Source organism: Petromyzon marinus, chromosome 23 (assembly GCF_048934315.1).
Source record: "Petromyzon marinus isolate PM22_M1 ecotype Great Lakes invasive population chromosome 23, UKy_Petmar_22M1.pri1.0, whole genome shotgun sequence".
Taxonomy (NCBI): domain Eukaryota; kingdom Metazoa; phylum Chordata; class Hyperoartia; order Petromyzontiformes; family Petromyzontidae; genus Petromyzon; species Petromyzon marinus.
Window position 1 is genome coordinate 2,938,573 of NC_133689.1, and position 24,623 is coordinate 2,963,195.

Sequence of the window (24,623 nt, forward strand, 5' to 3'; positions counted from 1 at the left end):
CGCGCATCGAAGCGGCGCCCCGCCCCGCCGTGACCATCGGAGCCGCCTCGCTCCTCCCGCCTTCGACCGAGTCGTCTTAATCTCGGGTTTACACCAAGAGAGACGGGGGGAAAAAAGGGGCTTAGAGGCAACTGGAGGCGACAAGGTGAGAGAGGAGACTTCACACAAAGGTGGACGTTTGACGCGAGTGGCGTGCGTGCGTGTGTGTGTTTCGTTTACGGGTGACTAAAAGACGGGACCGGTCGAGGATGCCGCCGCCGCCGTCCCCCCCCCCTCCAACACCACCACCACTGCCGGTCTCCGGTGCGACCTGACCGGCAGGGCTTACAGGAAAGTCGTGAGGCTTCGCGCGCGCCGGTTTTGCGGCCTGCCGGATTCGCGGTCACTCTTTATTTTATCTTTATCGGTGGTCGCTGCTACCGATGGTTGATTAATGTTCGATTGTGATGATAACGCGGGGTGGGTGGCGGGGGGACGATTATGGTAACGATTGAGGGCGCTGTGTAAAAGTTGTGCAATGTGAGACGCGTTAAATCGGTGGCTTGATTTTTGAGATTAACATCTTTTCTGGTGTGTTAAGTAAATCGCAGCGGCAAAAAAGCCTCCCATTTCACTATAACGTGGGTTTCTCTCGAACGTCTCAAAATGTATTGAGAATTAAACTAACGCAATTGTGCAAATTAATTGGCAGCGCATCGCGGTGTCCACGTCGCCTGCGTTACACGTCCCTGGCACGGTGTTCCAACGTTTAATAGTTCGCGTTAAAATGTGACTTGGTTGAAGGTAATTCTTCCTTGTACACTCACTACCGTATTCACAACTTGCCACTCGGGACGAGTTGACTCTTGCTTTCTGTACTCTGCTGGTGTGTACTCTGCTGTGTTGTACTGTGTTTGCTTATAGCTGTGCAAGTAAGTGTATATACCAGCTTCATAATGAACCGTGTTCAACATATTACATCGCTAAAAACGTGCCCGCTTTAAATCGGAATCTTTAACTTGGCCTGATAGAAATCCGATGAGCTACTAAGCTTTTTTTGTTTTTGTTTACAGATATCCAGTAGAGGTATTATACATCCATGCGTCCCCACAAGATGTGTGTACTGCATGATTGTGTTCTGCACCGTGAGGTGTTATTCGTACTTCGTCTGTTATTGCGGAAGGTGCAAGCGTGCATTGCTTATATTGTATCAGTGTTTTGTAAGACTCACCTCATGGGCTGTGCACAGCTATTGTGCACACTTCTTACGCGCCGTGTTGTGTATTAGCAGCACTGTGCGTGCTGTGTTGTGTAACGTTCAATGTGTGTCCTGATGCAATAACTCTGCTGTATTTTGTGCACTCACTCCCCTGTGTATTTGTCTATTTCAAACTGCTTTATTGCGTCTAGTTTATCGTCCCCATCCCCACACCCTACGATGAGCACGGTTGGCTACGTACGGTGCGAAAGAAATTCAACATACAGTACGCGCGTGCGTGTGTACACTACTGTGTACAGTGTTTGTCAGTGCACGGAATTCACATGAACAAGGCGGACAGGAATGTGTGTGTGTGTGACCCGTTGTATCATACTCTGCCAAATGTATTATGAAACTGACGTGATTGCTGTTGCACATTTTTAGTGTGCGGAGAAATGTGCCACAGACTTTTGTGGAGTTAAATCTATGGGGGAGTTTGGGGGGGGGTATTTTTTTTTGCTCGAAATTCTCAATATCGTTTGGCATATTCTTGGTTAATATAGAATTGAAGCTTTCGTGACTGCATAAATTACTACACTCATTGTGTTTTTTTTCGGTAAAGTCACGTTATGTAGAAAATTATATTAAAATAATAATAATATTCTTGGTTCTTTCGGTAAAGTCACGTAGAACGGAAACAATAAAAAATTAATAAAAATTGTTTCCGTTCTACGTGACTTTACCGAAAAGGAACCAAGAATAATGAATCCCGGCAAGTCACGAAAGCTTTAAATTAAACATTTTTGTTGGACAGTTGAAGTTTAATGGGTGCCGTTATTTTGCGCGCAGCTTCGCGTGTCTTAAAATTGTTCAGCGGTGGCTTTTATATTGTTTAAAGTTCAGCGGCTTGTGTCGGCGTCGTCCTTTTGATGTTCTAATAAGCTGTTGCGAGACCCCCTTTAATAATTAACGCGCAGCGGGGGGAAGGAGGGCCCGTACAGTGTTGTAGTCATAGATAGTTTTTTTTACCACGCAAGGTCTAAAAACAGATGTTAAGTTCATTATTTAAGGCTGTGTGTGTGTGTAAAATATAAAATAATTCGTATCGATCCAGAACGGAAGCATCTGTCCATTGACTCGAGGCCGAGGGTAGATTTTCCGCAAATAGTTAAAATAATTAAAAGGAATTAACACCTCTGTATTTGTTGATAATTTAAGGGTTCCCTTTTAGCCGATACAGAGGAATCGCCGTGACCTTATTCTAAGATCCACTGCTTTGTGTACCCGGTGATGATGATTGCGTACATGCCCTTCGTCAAAGTCCACTGATGGACCAAGGCTTTCTTCCCCCATGCCCTGTCACTCGTGGGTTGTTGTTGTTGTTGGTCAGCAGTGGTCAATGCGGGTTGGTGAAGGGGGGTCAGCCGGCACGGGTTCAGATAACACCGCCGATGGTCTCTAGCCGTGGCAGTGAATCGACGAACCAAGCCAACAACGCGCCCCCATAATGGGAATCTTTACGCCGGACGAATCCAATGAGCTCTACAAAGCTAAATTTCTATTTAAAGCTTTCGTGACTGCAGGGATTCATCTTCTTGGTTCTTTCGGTAAAGTCACGAAAGAACCAAGAAGACTCTACAAAGCTCTTCATCACGGGTGGCCCCGTGACGAAATGGTTTGTAGTGTGGTCAAAATGTGGATTTAATAAAAATATATGTTGTGGTGGGGTACATTTGTGGGACTCCACGCTTGCAGCAGTCGACACACGCATTCACCTTTTATGGTATTTATACAAAAGATGCGTTGTCATTTATTCTCCTTCTGTAGTTGCAGATACGCATGACGTCTGCGTTGTTATCGTCCAACTCCGAACAAGGTGCCATGGCCCAAAATGTTTGTTCATTTTCCAATATATATTTGGCTGTTCCGCTTAACATGGACATTAGAGGGTGATCTTGTGCGCGTTCTTTACCACTCGACGTAGCCAAGCCCGCATGAGATTATGTCTGTGCACATATCGTCTGTCATTGCCAAAGTTGTGATGTCTTGGCAGGTGATAGCGTCCGTCGCTTAAACACGGTTGCATGCGTAAGTCCTTTCATCACCATTTGTGACTCGACCTAAAATGATGACCATGTTTTGGACTGACTAATTGCCCTAAATGGTCTTTCATCTGTCTAGCAGGTATGCTGGTGGATGTGATTAAAAAACTATTTGCTTGCCTTGACGCTAATTGTATTAATACCTAATGTATTACTCTACTGTACATACCCACTGCTTAATTTTGTGTGAGGATGTGTGTACGTGCTTGTTAATGAGCTGCCCCCTGTTGCCTTTTGTTCCGCTACCGGATTGAATTCAATAGTTGCCCGTTATGCAAGTGATTGAAGATGTTGTGCTGTGGGCTATCCTGGGGTTCTCTGTTTGAGTCCACACTCTTATGTGCAGCAATTGGCTCCCCCACCCTCCCTGCCCCACAAGTCTCCCTGTGGCTTGAAATAAGTGGCCAGCGCCTGAATGTAGCGGGAAAGAAATAAAGGCAGTTCTGTGTGCCACTCTCTGCCTTGACCTCTTGCATACGTCGTCATCCAAATGAACTTATGGCTTCATGGCAGCATTTACCAGTGCAAGCTTCAAAATCTTTCCGAGTGATGGCCTTTGTGTAATTACAGTAATAATTCACGGTTCTTTGTTCACAGACTGCTGGATAAAGGTCACTCTTCCCATGCCGTTACGGTCATGCGGCGTGATCGTGCTTTTCCATGCCAGCCCCGTGTCAGTTAGCAACGGAGGACGAGGCTCGGGGCTGGTTCGGATTCAGTAAAACCTTGGATTGCGAGCATAATTCGTTCCGGAAACGTGTTTGTAATCCAAAGCACTCGTATATCAAAGCACTCGTATATCAGTTGTGATCACGTGACGCTCGGCAGACAAAGCGTATACGTACTACTCGTATTGCAAGACCCTCGCTCGTTTATCAAATTAATATTTATTGAAAAATTTTCTCGTCTTGCAAAACACTCGCAGACCAATTTACTCGCAATCCAAGGTTTTCCTGTATATCTGTCGTCACAGATGTTCGTCCGTGGCTGGCAATCAAACTCGGGTTATCAGGCGTATTGTGTGCATTGTGCTTACCACTTTCCTATGTCTTTTACGTTTTCACACGTTGCATTACCCAGTAACGCGAACCTGCGAGCGTGTAGCTTGAAAATGAATCGAGTGGCATTTTGAATTCGCCGCAGGGCTCTGCCTGAGTACACTAGTAAACGTAGCATCAGGAAAAATCCTTGCATTATTTTCATTACACCATCAGCAGTCAAAATATAGCTTCGGCATAGTTCTTAAACAGCTCTTTTGATTGTTTTTTTTAAAGGCTTCTGTTATACGTAGCCTTATAATGCTTGATGGCAAGGATTTTGGGCACATTCGGATTTCAACCGCGTCCTTCTCTTGTTCTAATGGATTACTTTTTTCTTCCGACAGACAAATCGTGCAGAAGTTAGCAGCCCTGTGTAAAGCCTTTGTGGCACTTGCCTGGCTCTTATTGGATTGGCACGACATTTGAGCACGGCGCTGCTGCTGCTGGTTTTGATGATGGTGGTGGTGGGGGTCGTTACACATAGAGCTTGACCTCTTCACTCGAGTTGGCACGAGTCTGTGATGAAAGAGCATTTCCTGGCACGTACTTTGGTGGCAATCCTGTTTGCCCTCCCCGCCCCGGCCAGTGTTTGTGCAGAAAACGTGGGGGTATGGGGGGGGGAATATTTTAAAGTGTTCGGTCTGTGCTGTGACTGACTGACAGTTATGTTTTCTGTCTATGTTTGTGTCGCCCGCCTGTTGTGTGTGGGCCGAATTTAATTTGCATGCATGTATTTGCGTCGATGGGGGTGGATTTGTGCTCGGTCGTTTTTGAATGCAAACAAAATGTGCAAAGAACTAAATGCATTTTTATCACATTGTGTGTGTGCAGCATGCTCCTCCTCTGATTGCGAGAGCTCGGCTTAAAACAGAGTTAGGATATACATTGTTTCTTTTGTCCTTAGTCAGCTAGTGTATCTGTTTTTTTAGAACTGTGCTATCCGTATAAGTAATTGAAATTCGTAAGTCTATACGTGTGCAAAAGCTGATTAAAAATGTAATACCGCATGGAGTATTACTTGATGAAATGATTCTCTATTGTGCTTACAGCCAGAAAAAGCAAACCCTTAAGTAGATTTTACACAATTGCAATCTAGGAAATATCTTTATTTCAATCTGCTTTAAGAAATTGTCCATTCTCTCCTGTAAACGGCAGTCTTTATGGTTGCAATCAGAATATAAAAGTTTTGGCAAGCTATATAATATTTTTAAAAAATTGCCATACATACATTGTGGTTTGACCGACAAATGCCAACGGTGCAATATTTTCGGAGCGTGCTTTGCAAAGTTGAATATCAAGGTGCACGTCGCCGATGGCGGGGCAGGAGCGATAACAGGCGGCACTGCGGGTTTAGATGCTCCCAGTGATGGATGGGTGCCATGGAATGCCGCGCTGTCTGGGAAATGAATCTCTAAGCCCCCAACATTTGAGGCAGCGGGCTCAGCCGTCCAAGTAGATGCGCGCACAGGAGCGCAAACCCGACCACCTGGATGGCACCATGGCTCAATCTACCCGAGCGTTTACTATCGCCATCTGAAGTCGCTTATCTGTTGATTTGCCAGTCGACGGGTCGTTATGTACAATACCGTTTTTGGGGGGTGGGGGGGGGTTCCCCTCTTCTCCCCTCTTCTCCCCTCTTCTCCCCTCTTCTCCCGGTTGAATTCCAATTGTGCCGTTGGTGTCATGCTGTCATTAGATTATGACATTTACATTCGGAGATCCCACAGTGAGAAGTGCACCACCTTGCCAGAGAACGGCCCCCCAGTAAGTTATGTCACAGAACTACTGAAGTCTTTTCAAGAGGCTTTTTTTTTAATCACACTAAGGGCAATACCTCTCATTGCCCCTTCAAAGAGTGTTTGCTGCACGTTATTAAAATCACAATTCCTAATCCTTAGAGGTGGAATATGCCAAATTTTACATTATGCTTTCATTTGTGCAATCATTGGTAACTGGGCTGAGACCATTCGCTCACCACACATGAGAACCCAGTTTACTCATGGGTGACTGAGCCCCATATTCAAACTTAAAATTTTATCATTACTGCCTCAGTGCTCTTGACGGTTTCACATATTGAGAGGTCACCTTTGTGCAGTCATTGATGCTGCTATTTTGAGATGCTGCTTTGGAATAAATAGTATGTGCACCTTCAGGTCTGGTTGCATCTTGACTCTAAGACTTGGCAGCTTTCCAGCACTCACTTGGGGATGCATATGAAAGTGCCATGTTAACAATCTCTTGACATCCTCGTGGGAAGAGATTTCAATCTGTTGCGGTAGTTCCACAGTAATTACCAAAATCGCTCTCATGCATAACACAGGAAAACAACAGGCGAGTGTCGTGTACCAAGTATAACTTTTGCTGCAAGTCTGCTATTTTTACTGCTGAAGGGGCACTTTGATATCACACGACTGCAGTCAGATTGTAAAACAATCACTTGGCATTTTGTATGCATTCGTGCTCGGGTGTGGAACCCATGTGTTGGGCTCTGGCATTGTCTTCTTGACAGATGTTTGGGACATTAAGCGATTTAATTTATGTATGTTAAAGAACAGTGAATTGCTTGTTTTTCAGGCTGTGAAAATGCTTCCTGATGGGAGAGCGGAACGTCACCAAGAACTGAGATGAATGGTGCTGCACATCCTGCCACGTCCCGATGAAATGTTTTGTCATGCAGGCAGGCGATAAATATTGCGTTTTTCAACCACGGCTAAGCAAACATTTATGAGCGAGGTTTGACCTCATCATTTCCAGCAGCCACGTGCGGCTTTGGATAATGGAAATGAAATTCTCCCTTTTTATTGCCGCGGGCGATTGATCTGCCAGTCAAGTTGACGTATCAATGACGGCCGTCGCCGCATCCCCAATAATTTGCCTGTAAAGATGCCCGTGGACGCGTATTGATCGAGTCACTCGTCGCGCATTGAGCCCTCGCAATGGAATCACTCGCCGACTGTCCGCAGCACAGAGAGGAAGCCTAACAGAACCGTTACCATGTCACGCGCTGGATGCATTGGTTGCATTCAGTGGTGGACCAACGGCATGCGCCTGACGCGGCTGATATGCCTGCTGCTCGTCATCCTGGTGACGATCCCGCTGGTGGCCCACTACTACCTGGCCGTCGACCTGGACAGCACCGGTGGAAAGGGGAACCACGTGCAGAACCGCGACCCCGGCAGGCCACCCGTGGGGCCCTGGCACCCTGGCGCGAGCGGCGCCAGCCTTTGCCAGGGCCGGCACGTGGAGGACCTGTGCCGGATCCGCGAGTCGGTGAGCGAGGAGCTGCTGCAGCTGGAGGCGCGGCGCCAAGAGCTGAACGGGGAGATCGCGAAGCTGGGGGCGCGGCTCGAGGTGGCGCGGCGCGGCGTCGAAGGTGCCAAGCAGGAGCTGCAGCAGCTGAAGAACACCATCAGCCAGACGGAGCGCTCTTACCGCGAGATGCTGGCGCAGAACCAGCCCAAGCTCTCGCTGCCCATTCGCCTGCTCCCCGACGACTCGGACCCCATGCTGCCGCTGCCCAAATCCGCGCAGCAGTGCCGCTTTTACAGCTGCTTCGACTTCTCCCGCTGCCCGCTCACGTCGGGCTTTCCCGTCTACCTGTACCCCTCGGAGGGTCTCCTGGGAGACGCGCTGGACCCGTTGGTGCGGCAGGCCGTGCAGTCGGCGCTGCGGGCCAGCGTGTACGCAACACAGGACCCCAAGGTGGCGTGCCTCTACGTCGTGCTGGTCGGCGACGCGCAGGATGGGTCGGCGCTGCCCGCCGCCGACCTCGAGCGCCACCTCCACGCGCTGCCGCACTGGCGGTCGGACGGACGCAACCACCTGCTGCTGAGCCTGTCGCGGCGGGCGAGCGCCACGCGGAACCTGCTGGACGGCGTGAGCACGGGCCGGGCGATGCTGGCGCAGCCCGTGTTCGCCGAGGCGCAGTACCGGCCGGGCTTCGACGTCGTCATGCCGCCGCTCGTCAACGCCATGGCGGAGCCCAACTTCCTGCAGCTGCCGCCGCAGGTCCCAGCCAAGCGCAAGTACCTGCTCAGCTTCCAGGGCGAGAGCGAGCTGAGCGTGTCGCGGGGCCGTGTCGGCGAGGAGGGCGGAGAGGGCGAGGAAGCAGGTGACCGAATTTCACACGCGGCGCTCCGGCCTGCGCCCGACCTTTGTACGGTCTCGTAAGCGAAGCGGGCTCAATCCTGGAGAGTGCTTGCATGAGGGAAGCCACAATGCGGGAATGTGGTCAGCAGAAGGCAGTGCAGCAAAACACGTTGTTGTACTGTACTTATATGGCACCACGTCTATTGCTAACCCCGCCTTCGGAGTGGTCAAATCACCCCCACGATCTGTACGGCATGGGGAGGCCCTCAACCAACAGTGGCTTGACAAAGGGACTGGCTATGTACTTTTCATTGTGATGCATGGCATGTAAACGTGGTTTATGTGGTGGGCATTCAATTTGTGTTCTGCTGGGTCCAAGAGACCCAGTGAGATGTCTTTGGTATGTAGGTGTTACAGGCTCTTTGCACGACCCTTATACAAGACATTTAGCATCTTATATACAGGGATCAATAATTAATCTTTTGTGAGCAACTATACATTACTTGCTGCCTGTACGTGTCTTCCAGTCTCGACCACCGGAATAGTGTCGAGTATTTTAGAGCTGAATTTCTAGGTTTTTTTTTAAGTCGCTGAGATGTATATTTCAAATTACAATGTCGTCACTACAATAATAACACTAATGATTTGTTATAATATACAGGCCTTTGTTAATCCGCTACTGGATGAAGGCCTCCCCACGCTGTGCCGATCATTTGGGTTGTGTGATCATATTTCACCATGCTGGTCAGCACAGGTTGGTGAAAGGGGGTGCTCGGAGCCCGTTCACATATCGCAAAGCTGTGGCTGGCGAAGGATGTCAGATTTGCCGGGTTCATTAAAACAGGGGTTAGCATACTGTGCTACCACTCCATGCCATAATAGCAAGCTTGTATTGGACAACCCAAAATACGTTATTTTTTTGGGATTCCATCTTAGTTGAGTATGAATGCACGATGCAATGCCAAGCAGACCCTTATTAGCTAGGCATGCAACAATCCATCTATTCATTGCTTCAGATGGATTATTGTACCCATTCTACTTGAATGTAAGAATCTATTTTTTTCGATTGTGTATGTGCAGCCAATTTGTCAATACACTAATGAATGAGGGTCTCCCCACGTCGTGCGGCTCTTGAGGGTTATTTGAACGTATATTTGCTGCGCGTGTGAATGACGGTGAGGTGCATAGATGTGGCATCTCAGTAATGTACATTGATGGATTTTTTGTCCTTAATAGAGGTTTTTTTGGGTTAGATCGAGTAAATATGAAAGTGTCGTTAAACCCGCCACCACCCGACACAGCCAATAATGAAGGTTTGTCACGTAAAAAGAACATGCCGATTCATTACTAGTACAGCACACCGGTGTGTTGGAGCGTAAATCCATAAACATTTACAATCTGAGTACGACGTTTCGCCAGTAATTGCAACTAGCTTCCTCAGGCGACAGCCAGATTTGTACTAGTAACGAATTGGCATATTCTGTTTACGTGACAAACCTTAGTAATTGGCTGCCGGGTAGTGGCGGGTTTAACGATACATTTGTATTTAGGCAATATAACCCAAAAAAATACCTGTATTATGGATGATATTGGTCACGAAAGCATACATGTTTAAATGGATTTTGGTGTCCTACCAAATGCAGGCCACCATAGAGCCCCCGATAATTATATTTGGATTTATTTCTGTCCTTGTCATTTATAGATTTTATAGCTTCATAACACCGTATATTCTACATGCACTGCAATGGCAGACATAGAATCTGTGCGTGAATTGCAGTGCGACCCCGAATTGTGACATTGCTCCGATTCGTAGAGGGGGTCAAACGTATACATCCCCTTTGTTAGCGATAGTCTTGCGGAAACTGAAGCCGAGCTCTGGCGCTGATACTTACCCCTAGCCTGAATTCGAACTCGAACTATAACCCTGGTGCTGCCCTAGGTTCCCCGAGATTGTTTCCAAGTGTGAATCAATGCCCATCTTGAAGGAGAGGGCACTAAATGGGACATTGATCTAGAGCGCAGTTTTAGCGTGGTGTCGCGTTTTTCTCATCAAAGCGCCCTATCGGTTGTTTGATTGTGTTGTAATGGCCTCTCCAATGCTACCCAAGTCGAGGTAGGAACATTAAAGTCAGATTAATTAACGGCATGGAATAGCCTCAATTAACTTTTACCGTCCCTCGTAAAGTTGTTTTGTGCTTTGCGAGTTAGTTTTGTGCAGCATTTTTTTACAATTCCATAAAACACGTGTGTTAAAGTTGTTAAGGATAGGAAGGGTATGAATTTAATACCCACTGCATTGTTGGCTGTGCTTTATTTCTACTTCACAGTTGGCTTAATTCTTTATGCCACCAGCAATTTGATGATTTACTTTGGTTATGGGTTTTACTATTCACATGAGCTCAGACCAGATATTTCACTTGTTGCTACCACCCAAAATGGCATCGCTTGAGTGGTTCCAATTTCGTTGTGTGGCTAACAACAGTTAATTATAAGTTAATCATTTGACATTACTGGGTTATAAAATAATCTACTCTTTTGAGCCATGGAAATAATTCGGTACTAAAAGTGGTACCAATTCCTGTTCTGGTCCATGGACTATCAGGATCACGATTGGATTCTTGAATCAAAAATTTTCTCTACTTTTTGTCATCTTATGGTTATTGATTTATTTTACAGCCTTTGCGAATATTCAACCAATTTTAACATTGAAATATAATTTGTATGAACATCGATGCTTGTGTTGCGAGCATTAGAAATAATTTAAATTGATGCATTGTTACGTGCCAAGTATATAGTGTGAAAATGCTTTCAGAAAAATACACGCATGTATTTAATAAACAAGCTTCAATTTTGAGCGCGATCCGAGGAAACGAAAAACACTTTTTTTTTGTTAAATCGCCTTTCAGGAGGCGGCGAGGGCAGGAAAATCGACCTCTACGACATCCACATCGTGTCCGTGCTCAAGGCGATTGTCGCCGGCGGCCAGGAGAGCGTTCTGATCGACTTGACGTGCGACGGCCCCGCGGCCGGTGGCGGCGGCGGCGGCCCCGCAGCCGGTGGCGGCTCCCCATCGGAGTGGGCGCTGTGCGGTGACCGCACGTCGCGCATCGAGGTGCTGCGCCGCTCCACGTTCGCGCTGGTGGTGGCCGCCGGCGACCCGCGCCTCTCCGCGTCGCAGCTCGCGTCGACGCGCGTGTACGAGGCGCTGGAGGCCGGCGCCGTACCGGTGGTGCTGGGCGGCGACCGCGCCCGCCTCCCCTTCGCCGAGACGATTCGCTGGGAGCGCGCGGCCGTGCTGCTGCCCAAGGCGCGCGTCACGGAGCTGCACTTCCTGCTGCGCAGCGTGCCCGACAACGACCTGCTCGCCATGCGCCGCCAGGGCCGCTTCCTGTGGGAGACGTACCTGGCGTCGGCCGAGAGCGCGCTGGGCGCCGCGCTGGCCACCGTGCGGGCTCGCGCCCACATTCCGCCGGCACCTGTCCCCGAGGAGCCGTCGCCCGAGATTCCGCACCGCTCCGCCAGGGTGCCCGCCGACGGCCTCAACCCGCCGTCCGAGATGGGCGACCTGGAGCTGGGGCCCGCGGAGAACGAGCCGCCCTATGCCTCGGAGCGATACAAGCGCAATTACACGCTCGTCATGCTGGACGCCGACCGCAGCTGGAACTCCCCGCCGGGACCATTCTACCTGTTCCCCTTCACGCCGCTCGACCCCGTTTTGCCGTCCGAGGCTCAGTTCCTCGGCTCCGGCGCGGGCTTCCGGCCAATCGGCGGCGGCGCCGGCGGCACGGGCAAGGAGTTTCAGGAGGCGCTGGGCGGGAACTTGCCGAGGGAGCAGTTCACGGTGGTGATGCTCACGTACGAGCGCGAGGAGGTGCTCATGGACTCGGTGCGACGTCTCAACGGGCTGCCCTACCTCAACAAGGTGGTGGTGGTCTGGAATGCGCCCAAGCTGCCCTCCGAAGAGCTGGTGTGGCCCGACATAGGCGTCCCTGTCACGGTACGTGAATGCTATTGCGCGTACGTGGCACGGCAGAGCGGGATTGTTTTTTGTCCCAACTTTCGCGTACTACGCTGTTGCTGGAGGAGACCTCCACAAAGCAACGCGGAAATAACATCGGGATCGATAGATAAATGGCCTTCGATATATGAAGCAATTGGCGGGACCCCGGGGTCCCATCACTGCCCCGGGGTGGGGAAAAACCGCGTAGCGACACGAGTCTTGCCTTACCGACAACAAAACTAGTGTCAATCGATTGGCCTCGTCGAGAGCTACTCGAGGGTTTAATTGCCAGGGTTTCATTAAGTAAAGAAAAACAACCAATTTCAATGTGTACATTTTGTAAAACAATTAGAATGCAATTAAGATGCAATTAAAACAGTAAAAAAATGTAATATGAATGAAGATCCTTTGCATTTAAAAAAGTACATGTTCATGCTAGGAACTTCATTGAAAATGCTAAGCCACGTGGAGGTGTGGAACAGAATATAACAACAAAACACTGGAGGTGTGGTACGGAAGATTAAGTTTTGATGGGTAGAACGCGCGTGCAGGAAGAAGTAGGGAAGGTTGCTGACGTAAACATTGGAGTGGTCAAATAAAGAGACCTAACGGTGATGCATTACAACAACAGTCCTTTGAGGTCAGGTGTGAATTTGCAACAACGAGAGCAGTGGTTCTTCTTCTTAACCTGGGGTGCACGCTGCACCCCTGGGGGTGCGAGATGCCCTTCCTGGGGGTGCGAGACATGGCCATGAAACCTCTATGTATTTATTAACATAATAAATGTTTTTACGATTGAGTACCAAAGGGTGCAGGCTGCAGTAAAGGTTAAGAACCATTGAACTAGAGGATCTTCGGGAAGGAAGCGATCGCGAGGGTGTGGTGACGTCTTCACCTCGGTGTTAAGTACTTAATTAATGTTTGTATCTCATTGCTGAGAGGAGGTACAGAAGTGTCCCCAGCATAATTCGTACATAGTGCTTCACGAATGCTGATACGTGTACATATACTAGACGTGCGTGACCAATCCGTAGTCATTGGTATTATGGTGACTGCTCTTCGTGCCACTGTTTGTAGATGTGTATCTGAAAGTCAAGCTGTTGATGCAGGATAGTGGTGTGCCTGGATAAAGGCAAAGATATGGATTTAATGAGCAGACCTTTTTTTTCTTTGACATCATAGATGTTTTGGCATTTCATTATTTATTACTATTATTTAGTGTTAACTCTCCTTGTGAACTTGGGTTTTTCAATGGAATGTCAAGTGCCTTTCATTGTAAGTGGCCATTTGTGCCTAGCACACCTATTGTAATGTTATGGGTGGATATTTTTCTGAAGTGAATTTGTTTGTTAAAGCTGTGTTTTATCTGCACTGTGGATTCTGCCCACTGAAAAACAACCTTATTACTCTGATATCCATATTCCTTGTTCATCTGCTTTACTATGATAAGGGCAGCTTCAGCTTTAATATAATAACATATTTAGAATTTTACATTTTTATTTATGTTGTAAATCCATTGCTGAATGAAGAGCTCCGTGTGTCGTGTTAGTCATTAGGGATTTGCTTGAACAAATATCACCACGCTTGTCAGTGCGGGATGGTGAAGGGCGGTGGGGGTGGTGCACAGGACTGGTTCAGCTATCACCCGCCACTGATGTTATCCGCGGCCGGCAAATCAAACTCGGGTGGTCGGCTTTGGAATCGTTGCTCCACCGTTACGCACCCAGTTCGTTTTGTTGTTGGCTTGTGAAAAGGGTGCATTGTAAGTCCTCTACGGACAGTCACAATGTGACTAAAACACACCTCCGGCGTGTGCTGATATACTTTCTTTTTTCGCCGGCGCTAACTGCGGGGTTGATGCGTATAGACGGCAGCGATCGATGCGGCTTGGAGTGCTCTCGAGCGCAAGCTTGCCATGCCTCGAACAACCGCGCACTCGCAGTTGTGTTTTTGTGTGCGTGTGAGGTTCTATTTTTTTTCTAGAAATATTCCAAGATATTCCATGACCATCCCCCCCCTCTCCCTCCCACATTCTCATTGCAAACAAATACATTAATTCATAAGCTGATGTGTTTCAGTGGGTGGCATTCCGGCCGGGTTGATGGGTGGGGGGGTGGCTCGCGTGACAGAAAATAAATAAGCAGAAATTTTTGCGAGGATTGCAGCTCGTCTGCATTTCAGCCTCCTTTGTTCGCCGACCCGTGGAACGTCTGCAACCCCCGCCGCAGCGCAAGTTTGTGCGTCTTTGAAGATAGCATCTGGCTTGGCTTTGTTCTGGTTTTAAGAGGCATGCTGCCATGCAAGTGTGTGTGTCTCTTGGGAAATAAAAAAAAATATCATGGGTTTTTTTTCAAATGGTAAGAATTCAGTGCTTGTGGCCAGGGCTGGTAATTTGTAGGTGTCCTTTGCTACTTTCATCCCCAAAAAGCGAACAGTTCTTATCTCGTAGTGGCAAGTGAAACATCGTGTATAATTGCTCAAATTAGGATGTGAAATTGTGACGCTGATAATTGGCGCGTCAAACGCTTGTACGAGTTGCAGTTTAATGGGTTTGGCTGTGTTGGCTGATGGGAGGGTCTTGCGACAGAAATTTGGCCAGGGCATTGTGGCCTAACCCAAAAAAATGTTTTACCATTCGGTTTGTGTGGCTGCAAGACAATGTGTCCCTGTGGTGGCTGCGCTTGACCAGCCACTTTAAATATATTTTTTGTTCTCATTGATGTTCAAACTCAACGTGGGACAAGACCGAGCCAATGTAAGAGCTATTTGTTGTTCATGTTTCCTCATCCTTTCCGATATAAAAGCATGACAGAATTCTCAAAAGATTTGCATCAGCACTTTGTGGAGCCAACGACAGGGAACCGAGAAGTGGTTGTCGTCGAGATGCAGGTAGCGGTTTCTAATAACCTATGACCTTGCCTGTCCATTAGTCCAGCGGTATCCCTGCTGGGTCGGCCGTTGAACAATACGGGCTGGAGAGATGTATTGAATTCTGTGTGCCTAAATGCAGTTTTGTGTAACCAATCGGGCCAGCGTTTGTTTTTTTACCAGGTGAGAGCTTGTGGAAGTAGCCAAGCCCCTCTTACAGAGGGGACCTGGAGGACAAATGCGTAGTGCAGGCTTCTTCTCTGAATACCTTCACGAGGAGTGCTCTTACAATAGGCTTATCTCTCACTGATAATACGGGCATAGAGCCACGGACGCATAGTCAACCCTTTGCCTCCGGACACTGCCGAGTATACACAAGGTGCATCTAAGAGGCTTGATCATTCAGTGTGTCTGTGTGTGTCTGTGTGTGTTTTGTGTTAAGAACCTTGTCTTTTAAGCGAAAGGGTTTGCTCGTGAATTGTTTGTAATTTTCATCATCAGCCATGATTAATCCACTGCTGGATTATTGCCTTGCCCAAGCCTTCGCCATCTCTCACTGTCTTGCGATGCAGCGATCCATCGAGCACCTGCACATGAGCAGTTCTCAATGCTCCATCTCCACAGTGGACGTGATCTCGGGCGTGTTTTCCCTCCTTTGGCTCCCACTCTGTCATGAGTCTCAACCCCCGACCATCGTCACCTCTAGTGACCTATGCTGTCCAAGCCCACTTAATACGTTTATCAAGTGGGCTTGGGAGCCATGGTGGCGATATGTTAACTACCTCGCCTGGTATACAGGAAGTTGTGGGTTCGATCCCGAACCTGACACCTGCTGTATATTTGGAGTTTCCATGTTCTCCCCATAGTATTCTGGGTCCTCCAGTTTTCCCTCCACATTTAGAATCAACAACACGCATTTAGAGTAGTCGGTTGCTACAAATTTACACACGATGCTAAGACACCTCATTGAGCTATCATTTGTGATAGCCAGGTCGCTTGTGAAAAATAGCTACGTAGTTCAGTGGGCCTTTCCTGGCCGAAGAAAAAGAGTTTCGTTTTTTAGTGAGTTTTTTTGATCAGGCAATATGATGACACTTATATATTGCGTGTTGTTGCCCCATAATCTATGGGTTACATTATCGCTGTCCCCCCCGGCCGCATGTTGCAGGTTGTGAAGACGAAGAAGAACAGCCTGAACAACAGATTCCTGCCGTACGACGCCATCGAGACCGAGGCGATCCTGTCCATCGACGACGATGCACATCTTCGACATGACGAAATCATGTTTGGCTTCAGGTGGGTTTTATACGAAAAAACGTCCTTGGGCAAATGGTGTTTTGAAGACGTTGGACCGCATTGGATTATTCCTGCAGAGCACTGAGCTGGCTCCGCTGAGTCCCTGCGCTCGAAGGTGGGGTTCAGCTCGCCCGTGCTGGAACCAGGTTCTCAAGTGTGGTGGCTTGACGATGTCAACCTTGTCACCAATGACTGCAAAATCACGTTACGTAAAAAATATTTTTTTATTTTTATAAAATAAATGCTTTAATTGACGTGCGAATACATAGTCTTTGCCGCGTTTTAACGGTTATCATGCTGGGCTTGCAATCCAGAGGTCGCGAGTTCATTTTGCTGGCACGGCACAGTTGAAATAATGGTGCAGGTTTCTTAAATCCCCCCTCGTGTGTGCCTCTGTATAACCCCCCAGCAGTATAAATCGTTCATGGAAGAGTTGGCCAAAATACCCTCTTAGAAGGGGTCTCTCGCGGAGGCCCATTCCACCAGCAGTGGCGTGACCAATCGGTTTACTGCGCCTTTACCCTCTGCAGGGCATATAAAAGGTGTGCCTCCTGGTGTGGCTTAAAAGAAGCCCATTCGAATGACTTCAGTCGTCATTCTGTGATGTTATCTTCAAGGGGCTATTCTGACACGCGGTGGTGGGGGAGTTGCCCGTAGTGAGGGTTACTGAATGGATATTTCCTCATCTCTGCGGATGCCCGTAGCACAATTGGATTGTAATTAGGTGAGGATTAAAACACGCCATTCAAAGGCTACGAATTAACACCTTCAGTTATTTGGACGCCTTTTGCTCAACAAAAAAATGCCGCATTCGTTTTCCCCTCTCTCAAACTGGCCAAACCAGTCCAGTGGAGGAGTGAGTGGGAGGGGGAAGTGTGGTGGTCAGTGTCCGGGCACATGTCACTTGCTCAACGCGGTAGCGGTTAGTGTGGTGTGGCTTTTGCTTTGAACTGATGCGACCTTTCGCTCCCCCCTCTCCCGCCTAAAAGAAAGGTCGGCAACAGGTTGGATAGTGGGAAATAAGGTGCGTCCGCTCTCGCTGTCTGCCCATCGCGAGCAGGCCACGCGAAACATTTTGGTTACCAAAGGTGGAATGACGTGGACCGTTACATTTACATACAGGGTATATAGTCATTAACACTTGCCGTAGCTGTTTTGAGAGCAGCATTGAACACTGATTTAATTTATTTCACGAACGCTTTTTACACGTGACTCATGCAGTTAGAGCACCAGATATGCAAGATAAATAAATATGTTTGTCGATGTTTATATTTGAGTGGGTGTCACTGATGACTCTACTCGACTGATGATTCCTAATGAGAACAAAACCGGTCTTCCCTTGTCTCCGTTTCACCTATGCCTGATGGGATGGCTAATATTTTCAACCCTTTGAATTGAGGGTCTATGCAAAAATATGCCCACACATTCAGCTCTTAAGCTGGTGGTCTGGACAAGGCTGAGAGAGCATCGAACATGCAACGTGGTGACCACGTGGTATATAATCGGTGTTGTGCCTTCCCGTTGTTTGTGAGCTACACACCATTCGTGTGTTGTGAAATTTGCTTGTATCCAGCTTGCACACAATTTCCTTTTCTGATGGATTTTCTCAATTTAAAGAATGTTGGAATTGAATTTCACCCCCTTTCTTGTTTTCCCCGCATTTATTTTACACTGCATGCGTGCGTGTTCGCTGGCTGGAACGTCAAATTGCATCTTTGGTGGTGTCGCCTACACAACGGGGTGGGGGGGGGGGGAACTGTCCCGGTGTTTCTCTTCACCTGGGTGATTTTGGCGCCCAGGGTTTGGCGGGAGGCACGTGACCGCATCGTGGGGTTCCCCGGGCGCTACCACGCCTGGGACTCGCTGCACCAGTCGTGGCTTTACAACTCCAACTATTCGTGCGAGCTCTCCATGGTGCTCACAGGGGCAGCCTTCTTCCACAAGGTGAGATCTGCTCATTTGCATTTTAATCGACCCACGGAGCATTCCCTTTTGTAGTTTAGACACGGCCCAAATGACTGAAACGAAACAAAACTATTTTTTTTATTTGACCAGGTAAGGCCCACTGAGCTTATGTAGCTCTTTTTCAGAAGTGAGCTGGCCGCAAATGATAGCTCAACGAAGTGGCTTATTACGTTGAAATTTACACCACCCAAATACTCTAAATGCACGTTGATTCTAAATGTGGAGGGAAAACCGGAGGACCCGGAGAAAAATCCACGCAACTACGGGAATAGAGAGACACATGCAAACTTCAAATATACAGCAGTAGGCGTCAAGGTCGGGATCCAATCCACGACCGCCTGTATACCAGGTGAGGTAGTTAACATCTCGCCACGCCAACAAACAGCCCTGATCTTGCAGCTGTGTGCCCTGGGCCCCATGTTTGCATGCTGTGCAACACAGGGCTTGAAGCTCCGCCGTTGAGGTGAAAACTCGTTAAGAAATAATTATCTAATTGGAAGCTGTAGTGAGCCACGGCATTATAACTCTTTCGTGATGCAATTGTGACGCCTCTCTCACAGTTTAATATCGCCTTGTGGTCATCTCACCGAGAAACTGTAACTAATCATGCCTCGTAATAATTTCGTTTTATTTCATGTAAATTTGATGCCGATTTCCTTTAGGCTAATGCTCAACGAATTCGCAATAATAAATTCGAAAATACGGATGGAGTCGGACAGTAGAGATGAGATGAATTATTTCTTAAATATAAACACGACCCCAAATTGTGAAATCCCCTTCCTCAGCAATCCGTGATGTCAACTCCCTGCCCCCTGTTCAAGTACTGGCTATATACCTTTTCTTGTCTATCAAACAAATATGCCCACTGTTCTTCCATAGCGTCTTGAGACACAGCTTGCATTTTGTCACTATATTTTACATGTTAGATACTGTGAATAGAGAAACTAATGGCCCTGCGGGTGGTGCGCTGTGCTGCAGTACTACGCCTACCTGTACTCGTACGTGATGCCCCAAGCCATCCGCGACATGGTCGACGAGTACATCAACTGCGAAGACATCGCCATGAACTTCCTCGTCTCCCACATCACGCGCAAGCCGCCCATCAAGGTGACCTTCATCCAGTGTTTTTTTTAAGATCTTGGTTTTCAATTTTTAAAGATCTTGTTTTTTTTATTTTATTACCCTTTTCTGTGTTAAATTGCAGATGCGCTACTGCTCCGTGCCATGAGAATTCTCGCACGTAGGAATGGATTTGCCTCGGTTCGTAAAGAACAGATCCCTGGAAAGGTGGCCTAACACAGGTCCCGTCCTATCTCTGGTCTGGTCTCGTCTCCGTCCATTTGCTCACCCCGCAGGTGACGTCCCGCTGGACGTTCCGCTGCCCGGGCTGTCCCCAGGCGCTCTCGCACGACGAGTCCCACTTCCACGAGCGCCACCGCTGCATCAACTTCTTCGTCAAGGTGTACGGTTACATGCCGCTCCTCTACACGCAGTTCCGCGCCGACTCGGTGCTCTTCAAGACGCGGCTGCCCCACGACAAAACCAAGTGCTTTAAGTTCATATGAAGGAGGAGGTGGAGGAGGGGGAAGAGGAAGAGGAGAGGCGGTCCCCGGTCATCGTCTTTGCCACCGACCCCGTCGGCGAGCCTCGGCCGGGGAGGCGGGGGGAGCCTGTGTGAACGATCTGCGGAGTTTTTAACGAATGGCGCTTCTCATTCTGCTCCTCCTTCGTCGTATGGTTAGAGTTGGTTTTGGACGCCCTTTCTGCAAGAGTTGCGGGCGCCTAAATTATTCCTGTTAGAACTGAAAGCCCCCCTAAGGCTTGCGCGCGACGATGTTCATCGCGAAGAGTCGCGCGCCGCCCAGGGAATGCGCCCAAGGGACGCTCGTATCGACTGTCGGGATTTGGTTTCGCTGGTTTTTGACGCCTATTTATTTCTCACACGTGACTTGAACCCATCGCACGAAGCGAATGCCGAATGCAGTTTATGACGCGTAAGTACTGTATTTATTTGTGGTTCTGTTGACCTCCCCCTCCCCCCCCCGCGATGATGGAAAGGCACATAAGTGGCTTTCGTATTTTAGACGTTAAACACGGTATGCTGCCAAGCCACAAAAGAAACATGCCCCGCTACGCAGGCTGTTTCCATTAAACAAAGCGACGTTCGCAAATTTGTTGTGCAATCTTACCGCATTATCCGTAACACAGGTTTTTTGGGTTAGATCACGTAACTACAGATATGTCGTTAAACCCGCAACCACCCGACACGGCCAATTAGTAAGGTTTGTCACGTAAACAGAACATGCCAATTCATTTCTAGTGTACAGCACACTGTTGTGTTGGAGAGTAAATCCACAACATTTACAATCTTGAGTGACTTTTCGTTAGTAATTACAACTAGCTTCATCAGGCGACAGCCAGATAACGCATTAATGCATATTAAACACACTGTAACCGATGACTATACAAGATTATACACACGCATATATATATACTGTAGCAACATTTGTTGTGGCTAAATGTCAATTTCAATGGGAATGGACACAAAACGGCAAAATAAAGATACAGATGTGAAACTCGCGTTGGCACAGCCAGCCAATAAAAAAAGCAGGCCACTGAAAAAAAAAAATAAAAGCCGCTGACCTTTCGATTGTGCTGGGATATTGCTAGGCGGCGACCTTCATCTAACAATGGGTGAAATAAAATGAGACCGGTATTTTGGTGATTATTCTCCATTTGGCGTGGCACGCGATTATCAAGCTGTGCTGTCCCCATAAGCTGCGGTGTTATCGCAGCCACGAGACTCATTTTGAGCACTCCACCCCGTAATTATATTGTAATGGTTTATATAATATATACACACACACGTGACTCATTGCGAGACTGTCATCGTTATCATTCATTTTCTAACCACTGCTGGATTAAGACCTCCCCACGAGGTCGCTGATTGCCTGTTACTCCGTCTCTGCCATGGTCATCCTCTGCGGGTTATTTCCTCCTTTTTGGCTACCATGCCATCGCCAGCCTCGCCCATCGGCCATCATCCCACTCTTGTGATGTCTCGCCCACGGCCACTTGGACGAAACATCGCTACGATGTCTCTGTTGTGTAATTCCCAGGCATGTACCTCTGCATGCTTCTTTTGCGTACTTTTTCATTTTTTTTCCTGTCATAACTGACATTGTGCACCAACGGACAACACTATTTACGCACATTGGTATGCTGCTTTTCGTTATGAACTTTTAAGTTTAAAAGCACCACATGTTGCCCTCACTCACCTCGTTTATTTCATCATTTTGATCCTGGCCTGCCTTAAAAAAATTTGTCAAACTCGTCTCTCCAACAATTATTTCGTTTTATTTAGCAAACTTGTACATGACCGTTGGTGGCATTTGCATCTCAACCGTGCAGCCTTCTCCGTTCGATTCTTCCATCATTTCCTGTCGTAGTTCACTGCCGTTTAATTCTTCGGACTGTCGTCGGCACATGTGGGATGGTAGATACTTTATTTGATCGATTTAAAAAATAACAAAAAAAAACATTGTAGCGTCGCTGCGAATCGCTTTGGTGTGAGCGTATCTCTCGCCCGACTCCTGTATAGTAACCCCCTCTATCTGTAAGAAATGGTTTTTAGACCAGTGCTATGTATTGTTGCATTAAGGGCTCGGGGTTTTTTGCATTAGTTTCCACAAACCCCCACCGCTCCCCCCCCCCCCCCCCCCCCGTTATAATTCTGCAAGAAGTTGGGCGCAGTGGCGTTAACGTTTGGCCGTTTGTACGGGAATCTTTATTGGCGGCAGGCAGTTGTGGTTTGGAAAAAAAAACCTCGTGGAAACCCGTATCGCTCTTAGTTGGGCACAACGCGCATACGCAGACCCGATCGCACGGACGGGTTATGTACGTACGAAAGGAAGATGATGCGACCTTCAGACGTGCAGCAAAATAAAGAATTAACCGCATTTTAATGGAAACATAGCCGTCCCGATGACCTGCTTTGATAAAACCGGATCTGCCGGAGGCTTTTAAATTTCGACCGACTTAACGAGGTTAAAAAGGCGGACGGTTTTGTTTTGTTGTTGATGGACTTTTGTCACTCATGCCCGTCGCTTTTAATCATTTTTACGCTCATTGTCTTCGTAACTTTATTGACACGGAGCCATCTGTTCAAAAATATCAGTTACACTGCAATTACAAAAATACAGATACATTTTAAAATCCTACGGGAACAAACTTGGCGTTTAGTTTTGTCTCCTGTAACAGACCGTGCTCGCTTCGTCATCGGTGCTTTGTTCCCGTAGCGGCGAGAGCGTGAATCGTACCCCATTGTCTCACCACATCCTTGGACGGAACTTTTCTGAGTTCTGTAAAAAGTTGAGTTTCGTTTCGACATTATATATATAGAGCAGCTGTGCAAGATACTGATCGAAAACATCGAAAGATTATCCTTTGTAATACGTTTTTTTTATACTCTAAAAATTCGAGTTCGTGTCTCCCGAGTTCTTGGAGGAGTTTGCCGGTGGCAGACTTTGATTGTGCTCGACGAGATGATTCCACTGTGTAAATTGTCCCAGTTGTGCTGTATTTCTTTGACGTGACTTCGGGTTGTGCCCACCATGAGTTGTTAAGGCACGATGCCCCACCTATTCAGGGCGGCACCTGGTGGAATCGGTTCTTGAAATGTTCCAGAAGTTCTTTTGCGCAATTGGGGAATTGAATTCAGACCCCCCCCCCCCCCCAAGAAGCTGCCCAGTGTGTGGAGAGAAACGTCGGACATCAGGCCGAGCAACACGCGGTACGGCCCCAAAATACACATCGGGGGAGCTGACCCAGGTAATTGTTGATGTTCGTTTCGTATCGTTGGTTGATGTCGCCAGTCACAATTCTGCCCAGCCATCGTGTGGTATATCGACAGTGTTACTGTATTTGACTAAATTTTGTATTGATAAAAGGCGATTTTAGAATGTGCTCGCGCGTGACGGCAAGCGTATTCCCGGCGCGTCGCACTGATGCGTCATACCGATGTGCCGATCGGAATTTGGGCAAGTTGCTGCCTGACCACCGGCTAGGTGCATTTAAACCGGGTTAACGTTTAAACCGGGTTACTGTACTCGATTACAATATTACGATAACGACTGACTATTTTTGCGAGCCGTTTTTATATATACAGTATATGTGTTTTTGTGTGTGAAATCCCGAGGTTACTCACCTTTGAACGGCCGTGAAGAAAGTAATGTTTACATAACATGTTGTCTATGTCCTGTTGGTGTGTGCCGATGTTATGGGATGCCTGTAGTTAATACGAGTTGCATTCTCTTGTAACGTTGTGGATATTGTCGATTCAATTAGGCTAAGTGATATTTATTCAATTTTTTTGTATATATTTTTTAAGCTTTTATCGGGTGCGACACTTGGTTTAACCCCACGTCACCATTTGTCCACCAGAGTGGGAGTCGGGGTCCCGATGTGGGTATACGTAGCCCGTCAGTCTTACACGGGAGAGCCGCGTGTACAACGTAAGGATTATTAATGCCCACACTTTGTGTTACAAATGCAAAGCTATATTAGCTCCATTGTGTGTGTGTGCGCGCGCGTGTGATTTTCGTGCGTGGGCGAGTTACCCTTACGTGGGGCTTGGCAGCCACTGCTCCCCAGACCGTTGGGCTGTTGGCCTCGACCAAATTATTAACCCGGCAGCTTCGGCTGCAGCTTCGTCGTCGTTAGTGAATGCGTTCGTGAGCTGCTATGGTGCACCCTGGCCAGGAGGAACCCCTCCGTGAGCTCAAAACGGCACTCGTTTAATGCCCTAACGGCAAAGCTACATCCTCGCAATGTCAATAGGTTACAACGCATGAACCCTTTCCCGTTCCGATGGCGTATGTGTACGTCGTCAGAAACGGAACCGGAAGAAAAAAATGTCGTAACTTTATCGCTACCGAGGCTCCCCCGAGGCCGTGCGGGAGGGCGTGCGGCACAGTTTGGCGCCAACTATCGGTGTGTGGTCGTGTCCCTACGGTTCTCTGCGGTGAGTCCAATGTCTTTAAAAACCACGGCATACGCTTCTCTAAATAAAATGAACGCTGAACCGC

The 24,623-nt window shown here is 47.9% G+C and overlaps 1 protein-coding gene across 3 annotated transcripts; it reads left to right on the forward strand.

Moving 5' to 3' along the window:
• Positions 1-9: 9 nt before the first annotated feature.
• Positions 10-24,623, forward strand: EXTL3 (exostosin like glycosyltransferase 3). 3 transcript variants are annotated; one of them, XM_032959409.2, is made up of 7 exons: positions 10-145; positions 6,894-8,430; positions 11,315-12,405; positions 16,445-16,572; positions 18,372-18,516; positions 19,516-19,644; positions 19,893-24,623. In XM_032959409.2, the coding sequence occupies exons 2-7, from the start codon at positions 7,314-7,316 to the stop codon at positions 20,100-20,102; spliced, it is 2,820 nt and encodes a 939-aa protein (XP_032815300.1). In that variant the 5' UTR covers positions 10-145; positions 6,894-7,313; the 3' UTR covers positions 20,103-24,623. The 3 variants fall into 3 exon arrangements, with proteins under 3 accessions (XP_032815300.1, XP_032815301.1, XP_032815302.1); XM_032959410.2 differs by having other exon boundaries at positions 38-170; XM_032959411.2 differs by lacking the exon at positions 10-145 and adding an exon at positions 1,905-6,083.

Bases quoted from the DNA above. Each gene is read 5' to 3' on its own strand.
- EXTL3 (XM_032959409.2), top strand. From the start codon at position 7,314: ATGTCACGCGCTGGATGCATTGGTTGCATTCAGTGGTGGACCAACGGC. The intron at 18,517-19,515 runs GTGAGATCTGCT...GCTGTGCTGCAG, and splicing joins GGGCAGCCTTCTTCCACAAG to TACTACGCCTACCTGTACTC. The intron at 19,645-19,892 runs GTGACCTTCATC...CTCACCCCGCAG, and splicing joins CGCGCAAGCCGCCCATCAAG to GTGACGTCCCGCTGGACGTT.